Here is a 26,570-nt window from a genome sequence, read left to right on the forward strand (position 1 = left end):
AGCACTTTTAGCTTAGCTTGGCATATATCATTGAATCGGATTAGACCATTAGCATCTTGTTCAAAGTTCCTTGCAGGAATGAGAGTATAGTTCCTAAATATATTGACCCAGAAAGTAGCAACATTGCATTTTTTTATTGGTCTTAGTACACTGTGTTAATACAGAAGTGTCACCCTTTAAATAATAAAAAAAATAAATTGTTTGGTTATTTTTGAACCCGTTCAGTCAAACTCATGGTCTGGCAGAAGCACTTTTAGCCTAGCTTAGCATAGATCTTTGAATCTGATTAGACTATTAGCCTCTTGATCACAGTTCCTTGATTATTATGCAGGAATAATAGTATAGTTCCTAAACATATCGACCTAGAAAGTAGCAATTTTTCATTTTTCGTTGGTCTTAGTTCACGTTTCTACAGAAGTGTCACACTTCAAATAGAAAAATTATCTCAACTCTTCAATAATTTTTAAACCCATTCAGCCAAGCTCATGGTCTGGCAGGAGCACTGTTAGCTTAGCATAGATAATTAAATCGAATTAGACCATTAGCTTCTTGATCAAAGTTCCTTGATTATTACGAAGAAACAAGAGTATAGTTCCTAGACATACTGATTTGGAAAATAGCAACTTTTCATTTTTCGTTGCTCTTAATGCACAATGTAACCACAATAGGACAATTATCTAAACTCTTTGGTCATTTTTTGAACAAAATGCTAATCTGGTTCAATGATCGATGCTAAGCTAAGCTAAAAGTGCTCCAGCCAGACAGATTTGCTGAATAGATTCAAAAACAGTAAAACTGTACTCCTTGAATCTAAGTGACGTGTAAAATGAGGCTTTAAAAAAGAACAATTATAACTCTTTTAATTTAATTTATTTTCATAAACTTAAAATGTGGAAAGATAATTGAGCCACGTTAGATCATGTTGGACAAACAATCAGAGCTAATAAACCATGTCTGCCCAGCTAAAAAGCCTCTATGGCCTTACATAAACGACCATAATCACCTTAAACGGCATTGACCTTTTTTTCCCAGCTGGAAATAATCATTGTAGTTTTGAAAATCCATCCATTACAGCATCACAGCAGTAATGATGTGTCCGGCCTCTCGCTGAAGCAGGTGTCAATGGAAAGGGCCAGTAAAGAGCGGCAGCAGCAGCTCACCATACAAGAGTAAACGCTGTTCATTTAGTGCTGTGTACACAAACACGCTCTCCACCACAAGTGACTTCTATTATTATCGCTGTTAATTATCCAGGCCCATTCAAACCAGTCTTTGCCTCTAGACCCCAGCTGTGTTTGTGTGTGTTCAATGGTGAAAGCTTATGTGTGTCGCTGTCGGAAGCAGTGCTTTTTATGGCAAAAAAGCAGTGTTCGGTACCTGATGTTAACAATGCTCTTTCCTTTATGCCGGTGAATGAGATTATTTTACTAGTTTCCTGTAGAATAATAGAGAATCAAAAAAATGAAACTAGTCATCATCATCATGCCTGTGTGACTTTCTTCCTCATGTTAAAGGGATATTTAACCTAAAAATAATTATTCCCTCATTCTTATTTCCAGGTTGTCCAAGATGTAGAGCTGAAGTCAAAAGGATTAAACCCCTCCTATCCAATTGTATCTAGAAATAAAATCTTAATGGGGTTAAATAAAATAAATACAGCTTTTATTCCAGTGAAACTAAAAGAAATACGACTTTATCTAGAAGAAAATATATAGGAAATCAGTGGTTAGCACTGTTCCCTCACAGCAACAAGGTCACTGGTTCCATTTTATCCATGATTTTGTCACAGACAGACTGAATCTGTGATTACAGTGTGAATCTGAAACATTTAGATCTTTATCAAAGACCTTTAACGTATCTAAAACAGACATTAAATGAAATAAAAATCACCTAGCAAAACTGTGACAAATTTTCTCTAGAACACACCTATAGCAAAACAAACGTGTGTGAGCATGCGTGCTGTCAAACTCAAGTAAGGCTCTGATGTACTGCTTGACCAAATATCAGAAGTAGTTGTGTGTGTGTTCACAGATTTGTTTTGTCTTGCATAGATCATAGACCTCTCTGTGATGCTGCTGTGAAATAGACCATTCACATCTTTGCACGCACAAGTTCATTATTTTCAATGGACTGCGTTCATATATTGAGAGCGTCACGTGTTCGTTGCCAGGTGCACCCAGCTGAAAACATCTCTTTTCAGACAAACTTTAAATTTTACATTTCAGAATGCCACACTGCAAGTCACGTAACAAGAACTGATTGATCAGCTTTATACTTTGTATGGAATACAGGGTGCGAATTACAGGGGGGTTGAGGGGATTGACCCTCCTAAGCCTCGATCCCCCTGATGGACATCAAAACAAAATGTGTGGCGGGGGTCAGTGCTTTGAAACTGAGATAAAAGTTCACTCTGATCTGTATTTTAAATAATAATGTTAATATTTAAAATATTAGACATCCATTTGACCACCCCTATGACGTTTCATACCATTGTGAATGCATAATTGCGCCAATCAGTCCATTTGATAAAAAAGTAATTTAACAATCTGATTTAGAGCACCAATAGACACCATAAGAGTTCACAAGATGTGGAGAAAACCACATGTCCTCATAAAATAGGTGTTTGTTTCTACATATATCCTAAAAGTAAAGTCAAATTAGATGGCTTGTTTGCATAGTTTGTCCTAAAGTAAGATGTATCAGGTCAGAATACACTTAATTCGCACACTAATGGAATATACACATTTCGGTTACCTCAGACAAACACAAGACACCCAAACACCAAGTGCTTTTTAACTCTTTCCATACATAAAACTTGTGTCACAGCTACAGCATTTTGTTAGTTTGTCATCCTCTGAGAAAATGGTTGATGGTCACAGAGTAACAAAAAAAAGGAGCGACCACAAAGCATGTTGAAAATGCTGAAAGAAGTGACATGCTCACTTTCCATGCGCTTTTAGACATGATATATGATTGACTTACAAATTTACCTGGTTCTGTCATACATCAGCCTTCCTGTATCCAAAGTAATTTAATCCAATACCTCAGATGTTGACTCTTTTGGCATAAAGTCATCCTGTGCTGAACTCATCATCCCTGTATTCACCCTATTTTTAATGTACGAGTGGGCGTGGCCATTTAAATCTTTTTTGGCTCCAGACTTCCAGTCTTATTCACTTCTATTAATTTTTAGAAGTTAAAAACAGCATGTTATGCTGCTTGATGTTGCAAACTGATATTTTCTTATTATATTATTTTACTTGGTCTGGATAGTCATGCAAACACTTGTTTGTAGAGCACGTGGATAGACCGTTTTCTGACGTTTATATTGCTAATCATTTTTCCCATAGGCAATTGATTTGGAAGACTAAAACAATCGCAAAAACAAGCACACTGTGAAGTGAAGAATAAGGTTAATACACTGGCTATTCAGTCTCCTGTTTTCTGTTTAGGCGCGCTGTGTTATGATTGGTTCAAATACCAAACTGTGGAAAAATTGTGCTGTAAAGCGATTTTGAAATCCCGCATATCCAAACCCCAATTTTGATACGATTTTGATACGAAAAAAAACTTCACATGCATGCTAATGATGTTGTCTTCAACTGTATATAACAATGTTTTTTGTTCTTTTGTTTAGATTTTTGGAAAAGTGTTTTTTTTTTTGTTCTTTTTTTTTTTGAAGAAAGGACAGTGCTAAACACAATTTGGTCTACTGTACATTGTTGTTTGGCTGAATAGCTTTTTTTTAAATCTGAGGCTTACTGTAAAGTAGAAACATAAAATAAGTAACTTCAGGTAAACTAAATTTCATGTTTCAAACGAGAAATCAGATGACACAGATAAGGTGCTTTTTAGATTTTTGCAAAGCTGAAATATGTTTATTAAGGTACATTTTGATATATGTTTCTGATACATAGCTTTCTTGTACAAGAAGGTGGGGCTTGTTGTACAGACCCCCTTGTCATGGTCCCTTAGGGAGGATGAGGGAGCGAGAACTCAAATGCGATGTATGATGGCTTTTATTTACTAAAAACAAAACAAAAGGCAACAAAACCCACCCTGAGGGGGAAAACAGAACTAAACACAAAAAGGCACACAAACTTGACTGGGCTGGCAAGGGAGAGCTGGACTGGACCAGAGATGTATAAAGTACTAGAGACCCATACTTAAGTAAAAGTACAAGTGCTTTATCAAAAATTGACTTGAGTAGAAGTAGAAGTGCTCTTTAAGCACCATACTTAAGTGGAAGTACAAAAGTATTCAACATTTTTTGTACTTAAGTATTGCAAGTAGTTTATTTCAAAATTTACTACTCAAGTACTGAAAGTAAAAGTACAAGTATTGTGTAATGTAGTTATTAAAGAAAGCAGTCAAAATACACTAATTGTTTTGTTTATTTTAAATATCTTTTTTGGGGTACTTGATTAAGCAGAACGAAAAGAAACATGGCTTATCATACTGTTTTTCTCTGTAAATAGTTTCTATGGTACAAGAACTCACATCGTCAGGCCCTTTTACCAGAAAATCTCTTCACTGATGAGATAATTCAGCATGTTCACTCACATACATACTCTCTCTCTCTCTCTCTCTCTCTCTCTCTCTCTCTCTCTCTCTCACACACACACACACACTGCCCTGCACACACCTAAATGTACACTCTCTCCCCACTCTCACACATTCATACACTCTTACACACACAGTTCTCTCTCTATCTCTCTCTCTCACACACACATTTTTGTGAATTGTGGGAACAATTGCAACGTATGTAATGTCTTTACACTCTCTCTTAAACACACACACACACACACACACACACACACACAGATGCACACACAGGTACAATCACACTGTTGTTTTCTCTTATTCACACATTATTCACTCTCACTCACACACACACACACACACACACAAAGACACACTCACACTTTGGGAGTTTTGAAGTTTGATTGGTTAATACCACAATAAACAGGAGTTCTGTCTTCTGGAAGCACTCGTGAAACTAAACTAAACAAGCAAACTAAATCCTGCTTCACTAATTCACTTGATTTTGATTTTATTGTAAAAAAAACTGGAAAACGTGTATATTACTGTGTTAAATGAAAATCTGAAATATTTTATGGCTTATGGCTATGATTTAGTAATAATTTTTATTTATTTTTATTATGTTTTTAATGAAATTGGTCTTACAGTTCATATTTTCTGTAGTATATTTATTAATTCTGGTACTTTTACCATAAACCAACATCTCAACCATTTGGTAGAGGCTGATATTTTTTGAAATAATGTGGTGTTGAATAAAAATGCACTGATTGTGTTAACTAGCGACATTAGGAGTTAAGAAATGCAATCAAAAAAAATTCTATTTCTACGAACTGTGCCCTTAATTTGACCTGCTCAAAGAAAACACTCTTTCTGGATGTATCAAACAAAACTCATGCACAGAAGACAGTAAGAGCATTTACAGCTAATAAACTCATGTCAATATTATCCCGCCTGCTTTTTGAGCGATGACAGGCGGGTCTTACACGGCTATGATTGGTTATTGTCCTCAATAGAAAGGGCTTTAGAAATATAAGCGCTGTTCACCCATGGCGGGAAGAATACGCGATTATCACAGGTAATAGACACAGTGGAGAAAACTTAATTGCACATCATGAGACACGCTCATGTCTGGATCCACAGCTTTAACAGCTAAGAAGAGACAAACTGGCCAGCGGGTCAAATGTCCAAAGTGAGAGAGCGAGAGATAGGCAGAGGTGAAGTTTTACAACATTTCTCCCTAATAGTTAACTAGCGGGTATGCTGTGCCGCCTCGCCCTCGCGCCTCCGTCCTTCGCCATAGTATTGCGACATCGCGCATAGGAGATAAATGACGTCATCACGTAATAACCGTTATGACCTAATACTGAACTGATATCAATCATTTTGACACCCCTAGTAACGAGTAACGATGCAGCACATAAAAAATCTATCGGAGTAAAAGTATTAAACTCATGGAAAATATGTACTTAAGTAAAAGTGGAAGTAGGAGAAAAAAATAATACTCCAGTAAAGTACAGATACTGCCTTTTAGTACTTAAGTACAGTAGTGAAGTAGTTCTACTTCGTTACTATACATCTCTGGACTGGACACAGCAAATCAAGGAAATAATCAACGACGAACTGGCACAGAACATCAGACAAAGGACAGGATTATTTTGGATATAAACATTTCATGATTTTCCGTTATTTAATTTGAGTCAAGAAACATCTAAAGACCCAAATTGATTTATATCAGGCGATGTTCAACATGATAAAGCTGGTTTAGATCTTTTGCACATGTGATTTAGACATAATTGAGATCAGCATTGACCAGCTAAAAACAGCTGTGGTAAAACACTAAACAACCACAAGTTACTTTTATTATTATCGCTTTTAATTACCCGGGCCCATTCAGACCCCAGTCTCTCTGCTTCAGGACCCCAGCTGTGTTTGTGTGTGTGTTTATTCATGAAGGCTTATATGTTGCCACAATTCACCAACATGAGTGAGAATATGATGTGCTCGTGGCCAAATTTCATTTCATTTTCTTCACTCAGCATAGAGGGGAGACTCATAGACACCTTTATCTTTATAGTTCAGGTGCAGGCCTGATAGAGATATGACTGGCGTTGTTTATTATTCAGATTTTTCCCCTCACATTTTGAGTGGCGGCTGACCTTGTCGTGCCGCCACAGGGAAGCGTCTCGTTGTAATGGAGTATTTGATATCTGCCCCTCCGAGAGCCAATACGTATATATTTATATGCAAGGAAATGAAAGAACAGCCAACGAGTCAGCAGCAAATAAGCACTTTTTACTGGTGATTGAAATGTTACTGGCCACAGTTGGGGAATATAGGTTACCTGCAAGACACTGAGCTGGAAGCGGAAGAAAAATCATCAGGCTGCTGAAGGAGTGAGAGGGCAGTAAATAAAAACTAGGAGGAGACGGAACAGACTAATAGAGCGGGTGCCCTTGCCCAAGCACCAATCACCAGGGAGTTTTTATGGTTATTCACAAATAATAAAAAAAACGCTGTTCTGTACCTGACATTAACAATTCTCCTACTTTTCTCCATACGAAAGAGAGCAGTTTGCAAGTCTCTTTTGGAGGAATAGTTCACCCAAAAATGAAACTTGTCATCAACAAGCCCGTATGACTTCCTTCAGAAATTATTGTTTGTTCACCCCCAGGTTATCCAAGAAGTATGACTTTGTTTCAGGAGCAAATTTGGGATGAAATCATTCAATAATTTTTTCCATCTAAAGCAAGCGATCAAACAACTAAAAATCCATTGAACAATGTTAGATTAGATTAAGCATTATTCATTCATTCATTTTGCTTTGGCTTTGTCCTATATTTATCAAGGGTCGCCACAGCAGAATAAACTGCCAACTTATCCAGTATATGTTTTACGCCAGCCCCAAGCCAGTACTGGGAAAAGATAAATTGTTAGTTGATCCAAATTGATCTACTGTACATTGTTGATCAGCTGAGCAGCATTTTGTTTTATCTGAGGCTCTGGAAATAAACCTACATTTTTACGAAATGTAAAATATGTAGATTTGGGAATGCTAAATTACCAGTGAAATCTGGTGAGAAATCAGATGACAACCACTAGGGGGCGTTGTTTACATTTTAGCCCAGCTGAAATACGTTACTTAAGCTAGATTTTGGTATTTGTTTGTGATACAAGGCTTTCTTGTACACGTCCATATAAAGGTGGGGCTTGTTGTATAGACCACCTAGTGAACCACTGACCTAAAACCTTCCCTAAACCCAACCAATAGTGTTTTCAAAAGCAAACATTAGAGTAAAGTGCACTGCAATCACATGGAGTAGTTTTACCATGATTTCACATTGCTTTTTCTCTTTTGGGAAAATGTGCTTTACTAAAACTCAAACCCAAGTGCTGTGCATCACAAGCCAAGCAAATTTGATAAAAAGTCAGGGACATAATATGAAAATTATTTGGTGTTGTGCAAAAACTGCACATAAATAATTCTTTACTCATCTATGCTATGTCTCAAATATCATTAGTGTGAAAAAGAACAAAAGTCATACTACCCTGTAGCGTTCATTTTACCTTGAAACTGTAGTAAAGTTTATGTTTAAATACACTTTTATGCTTTCATAAAAACATAGACTGAAAAACGTCATTTCCAATGAGCCTTTGTTGTAATTATTAAGGTTTAAGAATACAACAATGTATTTAAGAGGAACATGCAAAGGACTACAAACTTTTCTCATACTGTAAAACAAATATGAACATGAAGCAATAACCTTTTGACTTTTACACACGACTAAAAAAAAAAAAGGTGACATCAGCTGACTTATTTGATACTTGGATCATGTGAATCACTTTGAAGCTGCCTAAATATGAACAGTCAAAAAAGTTGAGTGCCGACGGCGCAGTAGCCTAGTGGTTAGCGGGTAGAAATATGGTGCAATAGCACGTCAGGGCATCCTGAGTTTGAATCCTGGCTCGAGGACATTTCCCTACCCTACCGAGCCTCTCTCTCTCTCTCGCACTTTGCTTCCTGTCTAAATACTGTCCTATTTAATACAGGCAAAAAGGCCAAAAATAAATCTTTAACAAAATGTTGAGTGCCGTTCACTTGCATTTATTGGAAAAAAATAGGGAAATATTTTCCCAAATTTTGGTGAGGAAATTATTAGGATTTGTTTATTTTTATTTAGGGTGAACAATTTAAGTTTATTTTCTGTATTTATTTATTATATTATCACATCATCAATTCTGGCTTTACCTTGCACATTCACAAGAGAATTAGTGTTGATCAAAGCCACAAAAACCACAAAGCCTAACAAATCCATTCACAAATCAATCTCCATATCTCAATGACTACTGTCAACAATGACAACAATGACACTCAAAAAAAATAAAAAATAAATAACGTTTGCTGCTTGTTTAACCTACTTATTGAAAAAATAAGCTTTTTTTAGACAACTTTAAGTTTTATGTTAACTTAATTTCTTCATGTTGTCCTAACTTAAATCGATCATGTAGAAGCCAGCATTTTTTTTACTGTGTACCTTATAAACACTTACTGTACCGTATAAATGACACAAAACTGCACAATCCTTTTGTATGCTTCTACAATACTTTTATGGTGCTTGTGTGCTCTTTTTGAATGGCAAAACCTCCCATCTCCATTCACTAAAATTGCACATAAAAGAGAAAAGCATTATTCAGAATTGTTCGCATAAGAAAGCGTTCGAAAATGACATGAGTTTGTGCAAATGATAGGCTATATCTGTTTTTGAATGAACAGATTCTCTCCTGGTTTCCCTTAAGCTCTGCCCTAAAGGCCGCTCTGTCTATACTGGTATCAGGAGTCCAGCGCTGAATTGTTGTTTATACGTAACACAGCACCGTATCTATTACTCTCGCCTCTGCCGAGCCTCTGAAAGCATGGAAACATGTTGCAACTGATAAAGCAATGCCTTTATCACACATGCTGATAAAGGCGAATACCAGCAGCCATGAGAATGTGATTTATCTGCCTGCATTGGTCTGTCAAGACGAAGCGCTTTTGGGCGGCCGCTGGGCAAAAACGTGCTGCATCTGCTTTTAATAAGTCGGTCCCCGAGGTTGACTGAGCGCAGATCCCGAGCGGAGGTGAGGTCACTTTATTAATGTGCAATAAACAGGTTGGTGGAAGAGAGACGAGAGATTTATGCATAAAGACCTCTCTCCATTAACACTAAATCAGGTGCTGTTATTACCCCAGCACTAATTGAATGTGATAGCAGTTGCTCTAATGCAATCCCCCTGGTGTAATTGTCACCGGCCGGGCTCCCTCCCTCCCTTCATCCCGGTTGGATCCACGATTTATTTTACTGATTAATTGGGCTCTCGATAATCATAGGGAGACATCTGAGAAACAAGAGGATATCAATTTAACATGTTAACTGTAATTCATTATTTTTTAAAAACACTTAAAAACCTGAATAAAGTCCCTCATTCCCATATAATCTGTAATAATAAGGAATTAAAATTATGGGAAAAATGAAATGTTTTGTAGTTATCTTTTTATGTGTTAAATATTTAATTGAGTTACACATGGCCGTTAATTAACGAAATGCTATGAAAGGTTAATAATTCTGAATTTAACTGTACATAATTGTTTATAATTAAATATAAATAATATTTAGTGTCAATATTTTGTTAAGAATGACGTATGTGAGATAAGTGGATGGTGCTGTGAGATCCTCCATTATGCCTGCATGCACCAGAGTCGTGTTTCTCCCATCTGTACACCGGAAGAAAGCTTCAGCCCAGACTTTGTAGTGAGATTTCAGCAAAGCAGACAGGAGGCCGGGCAGCTGAGGCTGATCCCAGTGAGCGATGGTGTGAATCTGTAGCCTGAATCTCTCCACTGACGTCACTCTTCTCTTCAGCAGATGAGTCCTGCACCAACTGCTCGTTTGGCGCGATCTGTGATGCCCAGACTGGCCGGTGCGTGTGCCCTAAAGGCTGTTTGGAAACACGGCAGCCCGTATGCGGCAGCGACGGCACCACGTATGACAACGAGTGCAAGCTCAACGTCCAAGCCTGCACTAAACAGCTGGATCTCAAGGTGGTGGCCCATGGAGAATGCAGTGAGTACACAGAAACAAGCAGTCAATTCATTCATCAGCTTCAGACATGTTCACTCATCAGTTTGCAGTAAAGAAAGCATTTTCTGTCGTTTTCTTGTCTTGATTTTCATCAGTGAGATACATTTACTAAATGCAATTTTTTTTTTCCCTGAGAATGTAACTTAAAGTGCCCCTATTAGGATTTCTTTAAAATTACCTGGAGTTGAGAGGAACTTACTGAATTTTTTACTTTACTATTATACCTAAGTATTTGTTGTAAATATCTGTTTTTATTTTAGGAAACATTTACTTTTTCTTCACTTCATCCCAAAATAAATTATAGCACGTTTTACTTCACTGCATTTGATAAAGCCAGCGGAGTAAAAGGTTATATTGAACTGGAGAGAGCATCACCTGCTAAGAGATTTGATAGCGGTGTCTGTTTCATGAATGAACCGAATCTTGTCAGTTGACAAACTGCACTGAACAGTTCAATGTGACTTGGACCAATCTCAATGCATCTGTTCTTGAGTCAGCAACTCATTCAAACAGTAGTGGGTCTGCAGTTAATGATTCACTGATTCAAATGAGATTCAGAGAGATGGCCGCTTTGGAGCAAAAACAATCACTATTGCCTCATTAAAGTGTTGATCCAAACTGTGGTGCTCAAAAATGACCACTTTGAATGATTCCTCAGAATTAAGAATTTCAACTGATGCACACTTCGTGTCCCCATGATTCTTCGTGCAGGGACGTTGCTTGGTATTAAACAGCACAGTCCACTTGGAAGGACTCATCTCTATACCCTAAAAACCTTGAAGCTGTCACTCTAGAGGTAAACGATTTGAAGGGATTAGGGCATATGGATGAGTCCTGCCAATTGGAAAATGCTGAGTATCTTCAGTTAATGACTCGCTGATTCAAGTGATTCAATCTAAACAGAGTCTGCAGTTAATGACTCACTAATTCAAATGATCTGTTTCAAGGTAGTCAGCAATTAACGACTCACTGATTCAGATGATCACTTCAGAGTGAGTTGGCAGTTATTGACTCACTGATTCAAATGATCTATTCAGAGTGAGTCTGCAGTTAATACCCACTGATTCAAATGATCTGTTCAGAGTGAGTCTGCAGTTATTGACTCAGTGATTCAAACGATCTGTTCAGAGTGAGTCTGCAGTTAATGACTCACTGATTCAAATGATCTGTTCAGAGTGAGTCTGCAGTTATTGACTCACTGATTCAAATGATCTGTTCAGAGTGAGTCTGCAGTTAATGACTCACTGATTCAAATGATCTATTCAGAGTGAGTCTGCAGTTAATACCCACTGATTCAAATGATCTGTTCAGAGTGAGTCTGCAGTTATTGACTCACTGATTCAAATGATCTGTTCAGAGTGAGTCTGCAGTTAATACCCACTGATTCAAATGATCTATTCAGAGTGAGTCTGCAGTTATTGACTCACTGATTCAAACGATCTGTTCAGAGTGAGTCTGCAGTTAATGACTCACTGATTCAAATGCTCTGTGTAGAGTAAGTTGGCAGTCAATTACTCATTGATTCAGGTGATCTTTTTAAAGTGAGCCTGTAGTTAATGACACATAGATTCACATGATTTGTTCAGAGTGAATCGGCTAAGAGTGAATCCACTAATTCAAATTATTTGTACAGAGTAAGTCTGCAGTTAATGACTCACCGATTTAGATGGTATGGTCAGAACTAGCCTACAGTTAGTGACTACATATTATATGTATAGTATGTGTATATTCTATATTATAGGAAAATGAAAGTGTTTTCTGACTTTGAATGGATGTAAATGTATTATAGGAAACCTTCAAAAATAAAAATAAAAACTTTACAAATTCACTATAGGGACACTTTAAATGAAAGGAAATTATGTTTAAGCATACAGAACATTTGGATTACCCATAGTTTTTTTTTTATTTAAAAAAAAAACCTATCTAAAGAAAAAAGCCCTATCTTTTCTAGTTTTACCTCTCAAGTAACTTGTGTTCTAAATTGCTTCATTTGGTTTACTGGGAATCAAGACAAACTACTGAACAGAAACATGCTTTTGCAGTGCCGTTTTCTTGTCAAAACACAAGAAACACTTTTAGCACTCTCTCCAAATCATGTTATGCATGGTACATGATTTCACATGGTTTTTACATAGCAGAATCCCATGTGAATGCATTCCGAGTTTGTAGAGGAGGTTTATTTCGGATGTGAGCATGCGTGTCTTCGTGTCTCAACTCTCCTATCCTGTGATTTGCATGTGTTGTTTGTGTGATCAGAAACCTGTGGCAGCACTGTGTGTAGCTGGGGGTCGCAGTGCGTGAACAACAAGTGTGAGTGTCAGCAGTGCACAGGTCAGCCGGTGAAACCCGTGTGTGGCAGCGACGGCAACACATACAACAACGACTGCGAGCTGAGACAGGCCTCCTGTCAGAAACAGATTAAGATAGAGGTGGCCAAGCCTGGCGTCTGCGATGAAGGTGGGTGTTTGCATGTTTGTGTGTTTGATCAGGTAACTGAACTGCCTGTTATTTGCTGGTTTTCAGATTGTACTCAGGGCTAGCCGAGTTAATGCATTCACTTCAAACAGTTTAGTGCGGCCAATTTAACCTCCTTGCATCAACTGCACTTAGTGACCCTTCATAGTATGTGAAGCATGAAATGCAGGCATCAGTATGCACTCTCTGTTTTCATTCTTGGTTCCTTTTCTTTCTGTTAGTGTTTGAGACAGTGCTTTGTAAGTGTATTAGTATCTTTTTTTTATTACTTACTGTATTTTAACTACACTACCTGACAAAATTCTTGTTGCCTATCCAAGTTTTAGGAACTACAAATAATAATTTAACTTTAAGTTGATCATTTGGCATCAGAAGTGGCTTATATGAAAGGCAAAAGCTTTTAGATTATGCTTATTTTACCAAAATAAAATATAATCATGTCTTGATTTTTAATTATTTAGTTAGGACAGTAAGTCTTGTCACTTAATAGAAATAATGTACAGTATAGTATATAAAGTCACAGTGCAGTGGAAAAAGAATTAATATTGTGTTTGACCCCCATGAGATTGAACGACTGCTTTTGTACATCTCTGCAATGGCTCAAATAATTTATTAAGTCATGTGGATAAGTCATCTGGAATGGCAAAGACAGCATTCTTGCAGGGCTCCCATCAAGATTCTTTGGATTCATCTTCAATGCCTCCTCCTTTATCTTACCCTAGACATGCTCAATTATGTTCATGTCTAGTGACCACAGATAGAATTGACGACAAGACTTTTGTCAGGAAGTGTAGATGTGTATACATGGTTTTTCCAACGATGGGGTCAGTTAGAAGATATATTTTTCTCTTATTATTTTTTTTTTATGTTTCTTGAGCACCTGTTTAGCATTTTTAAAGGCTGCTGAAACTTAAATTTTGTCATTACTAAGTAATAAATTACATTTGAAGATATATTTAAAAAAATCTCAAATCTATTAAAAATGTATAGGGTCATTTATTTTTACATCACAATTAGAATTTTCATAATTTCACATTAATAAGGTTTAAAGAGTTATTAGAGCAGGATTAATGTAAAAATATACAAATAAATGACCTTTTTTAGTTTATTATTAGTATTAAAATTATTATTATCCTGTCTTAGTAGGCATCCAATTGCATGTAGTAGGCATCCAATTAAAAACTGTCATGTTAAATCTTAATATATCATATGATATATTTTTCTATCAAATTTGAATCTACAGATGTTTGAACAATAGTGACAGTAAATATTACACAAACTATATATGTTAAGTATTAATGTAAAAATATGCTTTTTTAACAGATCAAAAACACTGATTAGATACATAAATGTTAGGGTACATTTGTTTACCTTTTCAATATATGATCTCACTTCTAATTTTATCATGCTACTCCACTGTTTTTCGGATTGAAGATACAGTATATACAAATTCTTTGCATATAATGTCACTTTGCTAATAATATAGTCAAAATCTCGCCAGTTTTATTCAGATGGTATAAAATCCCCCAGCATCCATCTGTATAGTGCTAAAGTAATATCTCACTTAAACCATTCCCTGCAGACTCTTTGCTAGTAAAAAAGAAAAAAAATCTGATGTTTTCTTCCCTGTAAGCCCCATCAGACCTTTCTTTCCAGCTCTGTAAGCTGTGGAGGAGTTGCTGTTAAAGGCTGCAGGGATCTGGGTCCGGTCAATAGATCCTACCCAGAGGCCAGTGACACCCGCTTTGTCAATTCATTCTCCAGACTAGTGAAGCAGCCCAACACCAGCTAAAACCCATCGGCCGGCAGCTCTTTGTACGTCGAAGAATAGAAAACGGGGGTTATTAACGTGATGAAAACAGAGCTGCGTTGTCTGTCTTACATTTAGCTCTCCAACGACATGCTCCATTTGCTATGATTTTGCGGTTATGGGCGCAAAATACAGTGTCAAAGTAAAACATTTTCTTAGAGGCGGCCAAAGGGGCTGTTTATTTGCACAGAGATGCTTTATTCATTTGTTTAGACCTGGCTCCAATACGCATGTTCATTAGTCATTGGAAAAAAATGGCAGTGTTCTCTCACTCTTTTATTTGGAGGTAATGAAAAATGACAGTGTTCCCTGCGTCTGGCCGTAGCGGTGAATTTATCACCTGTTTAATTTCACACTCTGCTAGTCTGAAGTCAGCCTCATTGTAGATACAGACAAAGCGATATGTGGGAGCCGAGCATCACCTTGGGGCTGTGGCCCGCTTTTAATTGAATATACGTTTACTAAATAGGATTATGCAGTGGAAATAGCAACATAATAGTGTATAAAGCATCGGTACACGCTCTGGATCACCCACAGGATGAGAGGACGAACAGGATAGTGTGCAGTCATCCATTTCTCACAAGTATCTTCTCATAAAGAACTTCTGCAGGCTGTCAGGATGCCCTATTGCTCTTTATGTTGGCAGCATTATGATTACTCTGAGGTTCTGGCTTGGTCTTTCAGTAATGCCCATCTGCAGGGAGACAAATCACTGGTAAACAGAAAACTACCTTCTAGGGCTGGGAGTTATGGCTTAAATAATCACCGTTTGTAAGCTTCATCAATTGGTGTAGATAAAGCTGTCCTTTTTTGGGATTTTTATTTAGTGCTTTGTCAAAAAAAGGCATTTTTTCTGGTTGTTGTAGCAAATGGAGTTTATTATTTCAATTTGTTGTTGTTATTACTCTCTAAAAAGTTTTTTTTGTGTGTAATTTTTAGTGGACTCAATAGTATTTAGCATAGTATAGCCTGATACAATAAAAAATAAGTAAGGTGTAAAGTACATCCAGGTGGTTGTTATTGCAGGATAAAGCCTGACAGTCTTAACGGCAGTTGTATAGGACTGAAGGGCTTTAATTAGCAAAAACAACCATCCTGAGTGTACTTTACCCCACTAAATACATGGCTACTTGTGACAAAACATAAAAAGTAGACACTACACATTTTTCTGAGCTATAATAGTTTAGTAATTCTTTAGACAAAAAGCTGACAGAAAAAAAACAGCTAATGGAGCATACACTAACTTAGACATTATTTAGTCACAATGGCAACAAATAGTCAAAACCGCTGAATAGAGTGTAGAATAATCTGCAAATGATTCATTCACGAGACAGCACCAAATTGTCAAGAAACACAGAGGGACAGACAAGCAGATACATATGAATGTGGATGTAAGTACTGTATATGGATTTGGACAAACCAGGCTCAATCTGAAAACTTACCCCTTTATACATTTCTGGAGAGCAGCAAATACATCCCAGGAGCAATTTTTTTTTTTTATTTATTTATTTTTTTGCAGTTTTTGTTTTCGCAAATCTACCAGAGACCACTGTGCATGCTTTTTGAGATCTCAAATTTATCTCGCTATTGCCATTTGCTTCTGCTGTTCTCTTGTAAATCCACCAAAGGTCGCAGTCAACGAACTGACTGACTGACCGATCGGCTGACCCACCCTTCTCCTTCCCTAAACCCAACCAATAGTGTTTTCAAAAGCACATATTGACCCGCCCACCCACTTCCCTATACCCAACTGTCAGTTTAAAAAAAGCAATTCAGAAAAAGAAAAGCGCTTTTTACCACGTTTTTAGATTTGACCACATTCTCACCCTGCTATTGTTTATTTTATTTTTTGGCTTCTGTTATTGTCTCACCCGCTTTCTGGAACCGTTCTTTGCTGGGCTCGAACCTCGTCATTGTGGTCAACTCCTCTCTGTGTCTCAAGTCCATCGACATACATTGCGAGAAAAGCTGGTAACAGTGGGAAAGCCATCTATATGGAAGTAAGCGATCAGCTGGTGAGCGCTAAAAGGAACGTCATCATACCGCCCAGTAACGTTCATTTTATAGATGAAATGCAGTCATACTTACTTCTGGATACATATTTCGGGATCTCCAAAAATGTATATAGGGCTATGTTTTCAGCATGAGCCTATGTTAGATTTGGATGTATTAAGTTGCAGTCAAGGTGACTAGCACTTGTTATATTAGGATAACATTTTATTCTTGGGATTTTTGCGACTGAACAATCAGAATTGAATATTCCAGACAGCCATATGACAAGTTGGCCAAGGAAGAAATGGTCATGCCCAGCTGAACCTAGTTTCTTTTGAGGTTTTTTCCTTCACTTTCAACAATTGTTAAAAAATTGTTCCGTGCCACTGTCATCACTGGCTTTCTTGGTTTGAGACTTGTGGAGCTGCACATCGATGGATATGCTCTTCAGTTTTGGACTTTCAGCAATAAAATTAAACCACACTGAACTGAACGTCAACTCTGAAAACCAACCCAGGCACATTCTGGAAACGTAGCCCCACGGACGTTTCTGAAGACCAAGAAATACATCCTGGGAGGTACATATTTGTGCAGTTTTTGTTTTCGCAAATCTGCGAGAGGCTGCTGTGCACACTTTTTCGCTTCTCGGACTCAAACTCCGGGCCTCCACTCCACCGACGTAACACGACGAGCTAACCGGACAAACTGGTTGCGGCGGGAGAGCCCTCCACATGGAGGTGAGCTGTCAGCCAGCGAACGCGATGAGGAGGGGCGTCACACCGCACTGTAGCATTCGCTTGAAAAAATGAAATGCAGCCATACATACCTCCGGCCACATAGATCACGGTCTCCAGAAACGTGTTCAGAAACGGGCTCTGTTTTCAGAATGAGCTTGGGTTGCTGAAAACTGGACTGACGCAATTTCAGTTTACTAGAACCTCTATATTAAGCTGCTTTGACACAGTCTACATTGTAAAAGCGTTTAAGAAATAAAGAGGAATTGAATATATATAAATAAACATAAATAAATAGGTTGAACAAACAGCAAAAGTCTTATTTTTGTGTCTGTAGTCTATTTGATTTGTTTTCAGGGACACAAATTTTCCAAAAAATGATATTGTTCAATTTAGGTTTACTTCTATAGTGCTTTTTACAATAATTAAATAATATAAATTACAATACAATTAAATTGCAATAAATAATAAAAGGTCCACATCGTTACATAAAAAAAAAATAAGAAAAGTTATCGAGTTTTGTATTGACCTTAATTTTGGCATACGAGCGGGTGCAACCATTGTGTCCACTTTGACACAATCTCGATTGTAAAAGCACTATAGAAATAAAGATGAGTTGAAATAAAAAATTAACAATTTAAGGGAGAGAGTATTTAGCCTGTTTGATGGCTTGGCACCATCTTGTGACGGAGTAATACATAGGTTAGTGTATGCTCCATTCAGCCATTTTCGTTTCTGTCAACCTACCATTAATTAAAGAATCATTTTCAGTGAAGCATGTATTTAGTGGGAGTGAGGGGGGGTATTACCCCCAGAAGATATAACTAACCATATATTAAATAATTTGAACTCTATGCAATGTCCTCACTAAAACAGTATATGTGTGTGTGTGTGTGTGTGTTTGTGTTTATTTACTCTATCTGAGATCCAGAGGTCAACAACCTGTGATGAATGCGAATGTTGACTCTCTTCTGGGGAAAACGAAGAAAGAGAATGAGGAAGTGTGTGTGTGGGTGTGTGTGCGTGCTTGTGTGTGTGTTTGTGTGTGTGTTTGTGCACCAAAGTGAAGTGTGACATTTAGAAGGTCTCTGTGTGTGTGTTTTCATGGGAGTTTGCATTCACAGTAAGGCATCCCAGCCACCTGCAACAAGCTAGCAGTTAAGTCTGAAGGTCACTGTCCTTGCTGACATTTTTTCTACCCGTATCTCTCTCGACTGCCCGTCATCTATCTCCTCATCGGCCGAAAAAACCTTTCACCTCTCCATACCACCATGTGTGTGTGTGTGTGTGTGTGTGTGTGTGTGTGTGTGTGTGTGTGTGTGTGTGTGTGTGTGTGTGTGTGTGTGTGTGTGTGTGTGTGTGTGTGTGTGTTTTAAAAAATTTGTTTACCCACTTTGCTTTCATTCCCGCTCACTTTTTTTTCCTTCAGTTCTCCATCTTAATGGAAAGCGCATGGCTAAATGGAGCCCGTAAGTACATGATTGAGTTAAAGAGATGGCAAAGGGCTTTGAGGACAGCTGATGTGTACATCTTGGTGTTTGCTAATTGAAAGGTTCGCGGGTGGCAGTGACATCAAAAGACCGAAACTAATTAGTGCCTCCTCCCCCATCCGCTTCCACTCACTCCAGCAGGTTTATTTATTTTTGCGGGGTGCTTTTTTTTTTTTTTTACTTTTTGCTAACGCACAACAGAACTGGGCACGTAAATGCTTTCATCTTATTGCTTAGCTTGCACGATTGGGCTTTGGTGGCCCGGAGAGCCTCGTATATGGAAATGATTGCCGCCACTGCTCAGTAGTCAGGCTTATCAGAGTCAGAGTTTAGAAAGCTTCATTTAAGCGTATTATTTACTGTATTGCTGATGAGGGGATGAGAGCGTGTGGTGAATTGCTAATGGCTGTATGCAGGGCACAATTGCTTTGTGTTACTGTTAACGACTGGAAATGAATACTATCAGTTCTGATTCTTCACAAATGTGGAGCTGACTTGTTTAGTTGCTTGTGTTGGAGTTCATAGTATTCAGAATGTGTATGTGTGCATGTGTGTGAATGTGTGTGTATTTTTTTATTATTAATACACAGGGCTTTTTTAAAAATATCAATATGTTTATTTAGCAAGCTATGCTTTTTAATTGATCAAAAGTGACAGTAAATGCATTTATAATATTTAATTTTTAATGAAAAAGCATCACTATGGTGCAAAAGTCATACTTTTTTTAAATAATCAATATTTTATTCAGCAGTTTTGTTTTAGATTGATCATAAGTGACAGCAAAGATTTAAGCATTTAAATATTAATGTGTTTTTTGTAAAGCAATATTACATAATGTTACAACACTTCTCATTTGAATTAGGTAAAAATATGCTTTACATTGAAATGATTTGGAAAATTATATATTTAATATGGTAATGATGTCTAACCATTTCTTGCGAATAAGGTATGTCATTTTAAATGTGTTTGATTTGTGACAGAATCTTGGTGATGTATATTGTTTTTGCAAAATAAATAAAATTAGGCAGCATGATTGTTTTTTATCTTGTGAAATAATAATAAATGTTTCTTGAATATGTATTGAGGAATCAATTTAATCATGTTAAATAAAATGTAAATGTTAATCATTTATATTTGTCCACTTCTACTGGGTAGCACGATTGCCTCACAGCAAGAAGGTCGCTTGTTCAAGCCTTGGCTGGGTCAGTTGACATTTTTGTCTGGAATTTGCATGTTCTCCCAGTTTCTGCATGTGTTTCCTCCACGTGCTCCGGTTTTCCCCACAAGTCCAAAAACAGCGTTATAGGTGAACTGGGTTGCTAAATTGTCCATAGTGTATGCGTGTGAATGAGTGTTATGGATGTTTCCCAGTGATGGGTTTTAGCTGGAAGGGCATCCGCTGCGTAAAACATGTGCTGGATAAGTTGGCGGTTCATTCAGCTGTGGCGACCCCAGATTATTAAAGGGACTAAGCTGAAAAGAAATTGAATGAATTATTAATAATAAAAATAATTAACTTCATTTAAAAAAAATTAGGTTGTTACATTATTAAAACGTAAATTATTATCATAAAATATACATTTAAATGTTACATAATAACCAACAAAATTGCTGTCACAATATGTAATAATGTTTTTGGGAAATTCAGCTTTCTAATACACTGGAATATATTAAATTAGATCAAGTAAATTTTAAATGTTAATAATTTATATTCTTTTTCTACTACTACTACTACTACTACTAATAATAATAATAATAATAATAATAATAATAATAGCACACTGTTGAGGAAAATGATTGCAACAAACCATTTAAGTTCAAAAACTAATCCTAATGAGTACAGTGGACTTAACCCATTTGAGTAAACAAAGCAATTTGAGAACAGAACTCAACAAGAGAACTCAAACCAACTGAGTGCTGTAAAACCCAATAAGTTAAGGCAACTCAAATCGTTTGAGGAAACCGATTGCTACAAACCATTTGAGTTAAAAAAAAATGAATCTATATGAGTACCTTAACTTTATTTAAGTTAAAGTAATGAGCTATTTAATCAACTTATTATATTCCACACTGAGTTGTTTAAAACTCTTTTTAAATGAGTAGAATTAACTTTCACTGTTATGTATCTAACTGTATTATGATTAAATGCAGTCTTGCTAAACAAAAGAGATAAGTAAAACTTAGAAAACCAAACAATATATTAATAATGTTGTTGTTAGCATTTGAAATGTATTTATTGTGAAAGCACAGCTTGCTACCTTGCGCTTCCCTTGTGCTTCAGACACTCTGTAATGCTTTGCTCTGTTTGCAGTGCTTTAAAAACAGACAACTGGTTAGGAAAAAAGAAAGCAGTTGTAATAATCATAGTCAAATGCTTCATTCTTTCCCCCTTGGAGTCTCTTGGCTGATCTTAACAAGACGTTGCCCTAAGGCGTAAAATGAGCTCAGCTTACATTAAGCAAAATGCCGAATCTCTTCATCACGGCGGTGGATGGTTAATGCTGTGAAGCAGAAAGCTGATGTTTTTTTTTTTTTCTCTGTGTATCGCTGTGGCCAGAGCTTCAGGCTCCAGTGCCTCCATTGTTTCCAGGCGGGTCGTAATGAATTGAATGGCCTCCACGAGTATCGACCCTGCAAGGCTGTCAGTGTGGATTTTTGATAAGACGTATCAGTGCTGACCAACCCCTGGTCTTCACTCTGACCGGCTCTATAATCTGTTTAAGGACATGTTTTATGCTAAGTGGCATTTCCACCTATACGCTATCGATTTTGCCATCAGTGCGCAAGGGGTTCCCTGTCCAGCCCGTAGGAAAGAGACATAGAAAAGAGCATCCACAGGCATGTGCTGTTTGCTCATTGAACAAATCCATCGACATGCTGAATTTGTTTCTCTTATGCAAATGAAATGGCATCCAATTAAATGCAAATAACAGTAATTGGAGAGAAAACTCCACAAATCGTGATAATTTACATATTGGATGAATATGATTTTGACAAATAGTCATAAAACTCTTTACAAATGAGTAGAATTAACTTTCAGTAAATTTTAAGTTAACTAAACTCATTCGATAAAGTTGACCGTTGGGTTTTACAGTGTATCAGAATTTTATTCATTCATTTTCTTTTCGGCTTAGTTCCTTTATTAGTCTAGGGTCGCCACAGCGGAATGAACCGCCAACTTATCCAGCACGTTTTTACACAGCGGATGCTCTTCCAGCTGCAACCCATCTCTGGGAAATGTATAGGAATTTTTTACATTAAATAATCTTAAGTAAATATAAAATACAACTGTAATAATATTATATAAATATTACTTTTTTTTCTTTTTTTTAAGGGTTTTCTTTTTTAAGTGTTAAATTTTAGCTTTTTTGTTTAACTTTTTAGTTGGCTATAAATTTTTATTTTACGAAAATTTGTTATATTTTATTCACAACACAAGCTTTTTCTGAAAAAGTAGTCCTACATACATTTCTAGAGAAACTATGTAGCCAGAAGTATGTAGGGCTAAATTTTGTTTTTAAAACAAACGCTACATGGGGATATGATGCAGTTCCTTTTTGCGCATACCAGCTGAACGCTTACCTCCATATGGATAGCTTTCCTGCTGTTACCAGTTTGTCTAGTAGCTCGCCTTATATGTCGGTGTACTTAAGACGCAAACAGGAGTTGACCAGAAAGTGGGACAGAAAAAAAACAGTAACCAAAAATAACAAGTAAATAACAGGGTGAGAATGTGGTAAAATCTGATAGCGTGGTAGAAATCAGGCAAGGACCTTTCCTTTTTTGAATTGCTTTTGAAAACACTATTGGTTGGGTTTAGAGAACGAGAAGCGTGGGTCAGTCGATCAGTCAGTCAGTCATTAGTCAGCCAATCAGTCAGTCGACAGCGGCCTTTGGTAGATTTAAAGAAGAGCAGACGTGAAAGGCACTCAGAAAATTTGAGATTTCAAAAAGCATACACATTGCTTTCATTGATTTCAAATTGATTTCAAAAAGCATAGACCTTAAGTGGATTTGCGAAATCAAAAACTGCAAAAAAAACAAAAAAAAACATACCTCCTGAGAATTATTTGGTACTCTCCAGAAATTACTATAGCGGTACAATTTCAGAATGAGCGCGAGTTGTTTATTTAATATGTTAGATTAGTATTTAATATGTGATATGTGTGTGTTTGTGTATGTGCATTTATACAGTACATTTAATTTATGTTATAAAAATAATCTCTTAGTAATTGGTTCATTTAAATATTATTTTCTTTGCAAATACCTTTTTTATTTTTCGTGCTTAACGGAAGCAAGTTTAACTAAAGGCACTTCTTTCCATTAGAGCTGCTCTGCAACTTTCATTAAAAATAACGAACGGTAATGCTCTGTTACAAAGAGGGCTGCTTTATATCTCCAGCAAGTCAGCTTTGTTGACTAATGAACTTTAATTCTAATTAAATAGGCTAGATAAGAGTGTGTTTAATGAGGCGACTCATCTGAAGAAGAAGAAGGAGAGGGAAAAAAACCTTCACGAGTTTCTCACTATAATCCCCAAAGTTTGGATCCTGGCGAGTATCGAGATTAATTCACACAGAGAAACTAACCCTGAACTCACACCGAGACTAATTGCCCTTAGCATAATTTTACGTGACTACTATGTAATAGTATTGTCAGACGTCTTGGTATTTCAATATGTATTGATACAAAAATATTTGAACTGATACCACATCGCTTTTCCACAGCGTCAGAACTTGCCGCGCTCTCCATCTAACAGTAAGCTCAATTGAAACAGTTTGTTATGGTGTTACAGCCCACCGCAGTTTAATCTGTCCCACCGCAGTTTCACGTTGCTCATTTATCTAGATTTTACAGCGGCTCATTTCACAGTTGATGCTGTGAACTCCATGCGCATTTCTGGTTTAAAGATCAAGCACAAGATGCAGTAGAAAACTCAATGCTGCCCTGCTGTTTGTGTGTCTCTCAACTCGATAATATACTGTATGTTCAGTTCAAGTTTGTTTGTATATCGCTTTTCACAATAATTATTTACAAAGCAGCTTTAAAAAAATGTAGGTTATTAAATTACAATCAATCAGAAAAAAATAAGGTGTGAGTGGTGTGGATAGTAATGCTGTCAAGCGTATACCTACAGTAGCTAATCTACAGTTATACAATATAATGCACTTTTGTATGTGTAATAAATATGTAACATTCTACATTAAATGCATAACTTTACAATACAATACCTGACTTTAAAACGTTGTCTGTTACTTCTAAAAGTTAAAATAAACAGCAAATTTGTTTGTGGAATTTGTGTGCGGCAGCAGACTAATAAACCCACTATCATCATTATTATGAATCAGCAGCATCCCTGATTCACATCACGGCTGGGCCAGTTGGCGTTTCTGTGTGGAGTTTGCATGCTCTCCCCATGTCCGGGTGTTTTGGTTCCTCTCAAGAAATGCACTTTAGGTGAATTGGGCTTAGTGTATCAGTGTGTAAGAATATTTCTCAATACTGGGTTGCGGCTGGAAGAACATCTGCTTGGTATAACATGCCGGAATAGTTGGTGATTCATTCTGCTGTGGTGACCTCTGAAATAGAAACAAAGGCTAAGGACAATCAATTATTAAAAATTACATGCAGGTATTTAATCAATTGTAAGTGCAATGTGAAACATGTATTTACACAATTGGCACATTGTAATAAATTAATAATTTCAGTGTAAGTGCATATTTATTAAGGTCACTTAATATAAATTAGGACCAAAAAATAAATACTTAAATTAGATTCAAGAAATGTGAAATTTATTAGAATGCTAATTTATATAGTTTATTTAAAAAGTTAAATGTAAAACAACACATATTTTTATTTTATTACTTTATTGTTTTTTAGCTTTGTCAACGAAAATTTTGGCAAGGCCAGTGAAAGTCTGAACAACTAGCCTAGGATCAGTGTTAAAATCTTAAAAGGGGTAGTTCACCCAAAAATGACAATTGGCCATGCCGTTCACCCTCATGTGTTTACTGAGTTTCTTTTTTTTTTCCTGCTAAACCAAAAATAAGATATTCCAAAGAATGTCGGAAACTGGTATTCAATAGCATCCATTGTAAGAAAAATCAATGCCTACCATCAATGCCTTCCACTTTCCAACATTCTTCAAAAAATCTTCTTTTGTGTTTTTTCAAAAGAAAGAAATTCAAACCGGTTTGTAACAATTGAGGGTGAGTCAGCAGTGGCTGAATGTTCAAATGTCTAATGAACAAATTAAAACATGCATAAAAATTGCCAAATTAATCTATTTAATTTATTTTCATCTAGTATCAAAAATGGGACAGAGCAACACATTCTTTGAAAGATGTCGGATTAAATTGAGAAATTCCAGTATATTGACAACACTACTGTGTGACATGTGATGGCTGCGAAATGCCCCTGTTAGATAACAGATTGCCAGTTATTTCACTTCTAATGAAAATGTGAGGGACACTTTGCTGGTGGCACACTGGTGTCTCCTTTAATTTATTTGGTTTGTTGCTGGGCATTTCCGCAGCTGGTCATTATCTTGTACTTTCAGCAGTGCCTTTGCTTCAATCTTTACTTCAACGTGAAGGAAATCTTAATATCCACTGCTCCATATGTACTATAGGCCTACATAATATCCATTAAAATGAGACACTGCAGGCGAAAAAAAAGGCTTCAGCAACATTTTTATGTTCATGCACCTATCATATTTGAGATTTGTTGTGTTTTTATTTAAGTCTAATGTAAAGAAAAAGTCCAAAATATACTTATAAGTGTTTGTTTTGCAGCACATAATCAACTAGTATCTGTATATTTAAATTTAAATGTATATTTACGATAAATTTAAAATTTTGAAAGGATTTTTTCCCAAAATGAGCCATGAATCTTCACTTCAGTAGTTCTAAAAACAATTGTTACATTTTTATTGAAATCTACTGTATATTCTGAAGGTTTTTACTGATGGATAGTTTCAAACATAATTATTTGATTAAATACAACACTTTAAAAAAATAATAATAAATTGGATACTAGATGGTTTTGAATATTTTAACAAATAATAATTAATATTTTATTAATATTTTTGAGCAGAAGTGACATTAAAAACCCCTCTCTAAAACCTTTCACTCTAATATATAAAAAAATGAATAAATAAATAAATTACAATAAATAAATAAATATTTAACCAGCTATTTTGTGCTACAATTGTATGCAAATTAGCATACATTTATTGAAATAACTCTTCATTTGCATAAGTGAACATACATATGTATATGGGAAATTTTTTTGTAAATCATATGTAATGCATCAACTGGGGAAGTGTTTATTATTTTATTTTTTTATTTTTTATTTTTTTCACCTGAGGTGTCTTTCCTTAATTTATTTGGTGGGTTGCTGGGCCTTT

The 26,570-nt window shown here is 36.4% G+C and overlaps 1 protein-coding gene and 1 long non-coding RNA gene across 45 annotated transcripts in view; one reads left to right on the plus strand and one right to left on the minus strand.

Annotated features, from left to right (window-relative positions):
- agrn (agrin) overlaps positions 1–26,570 on the plus strand; it is a 467,750-nt gene that overhangs the window by 334,348 nt on the left and 106,832 nt on the right. For 22 of the 44 annotated variants that reach the window (XM_087305965.1, XM_087305953.1, XM_087305961.1 and 19 more), the window contains 2 exon segments: positions 10,443–10,643; positions 12,918–13,118. The exons of 5 other annotated variants lie outside the window; for them this stretch is intronic. In XM_087305965.1, coding sequence (XP_087162091.1) covers positions 10,443–10,643; positions 12,918–13,118 — 402 coding nt within the window. 44 annotated transcript variants of the gene reach the window in all.
- LOC147831298 (uncharacterized) lies at positions 1,482–8,900 on the minus strand. The gene is made up of 3 exons (XR_015523573.1): positions 6,117–8,900; positions 3,719–4,124; positions 1,482–3,626 (listed from the first exon to the last, which is right to left on the minus strand). It is a non-coding gene; the product is annotated as an uncharacterized LOC147831298 (long non-coding RNA).

This window comes from Danio rerio, chromosome 23 (assembly GCF_052040795.2).
Source record: "Danio rerio strain M-AB ecotype USA chromosome 23, GRCz13ab, whole genome shotgun sequence".
NCBI classification, from domain to species: domain Eukaryota; kingdom Metazoa; phylum Chordata; class Actinopteri; order Cypriniformes; family Danionidae; genus Danio; species Danio rerio.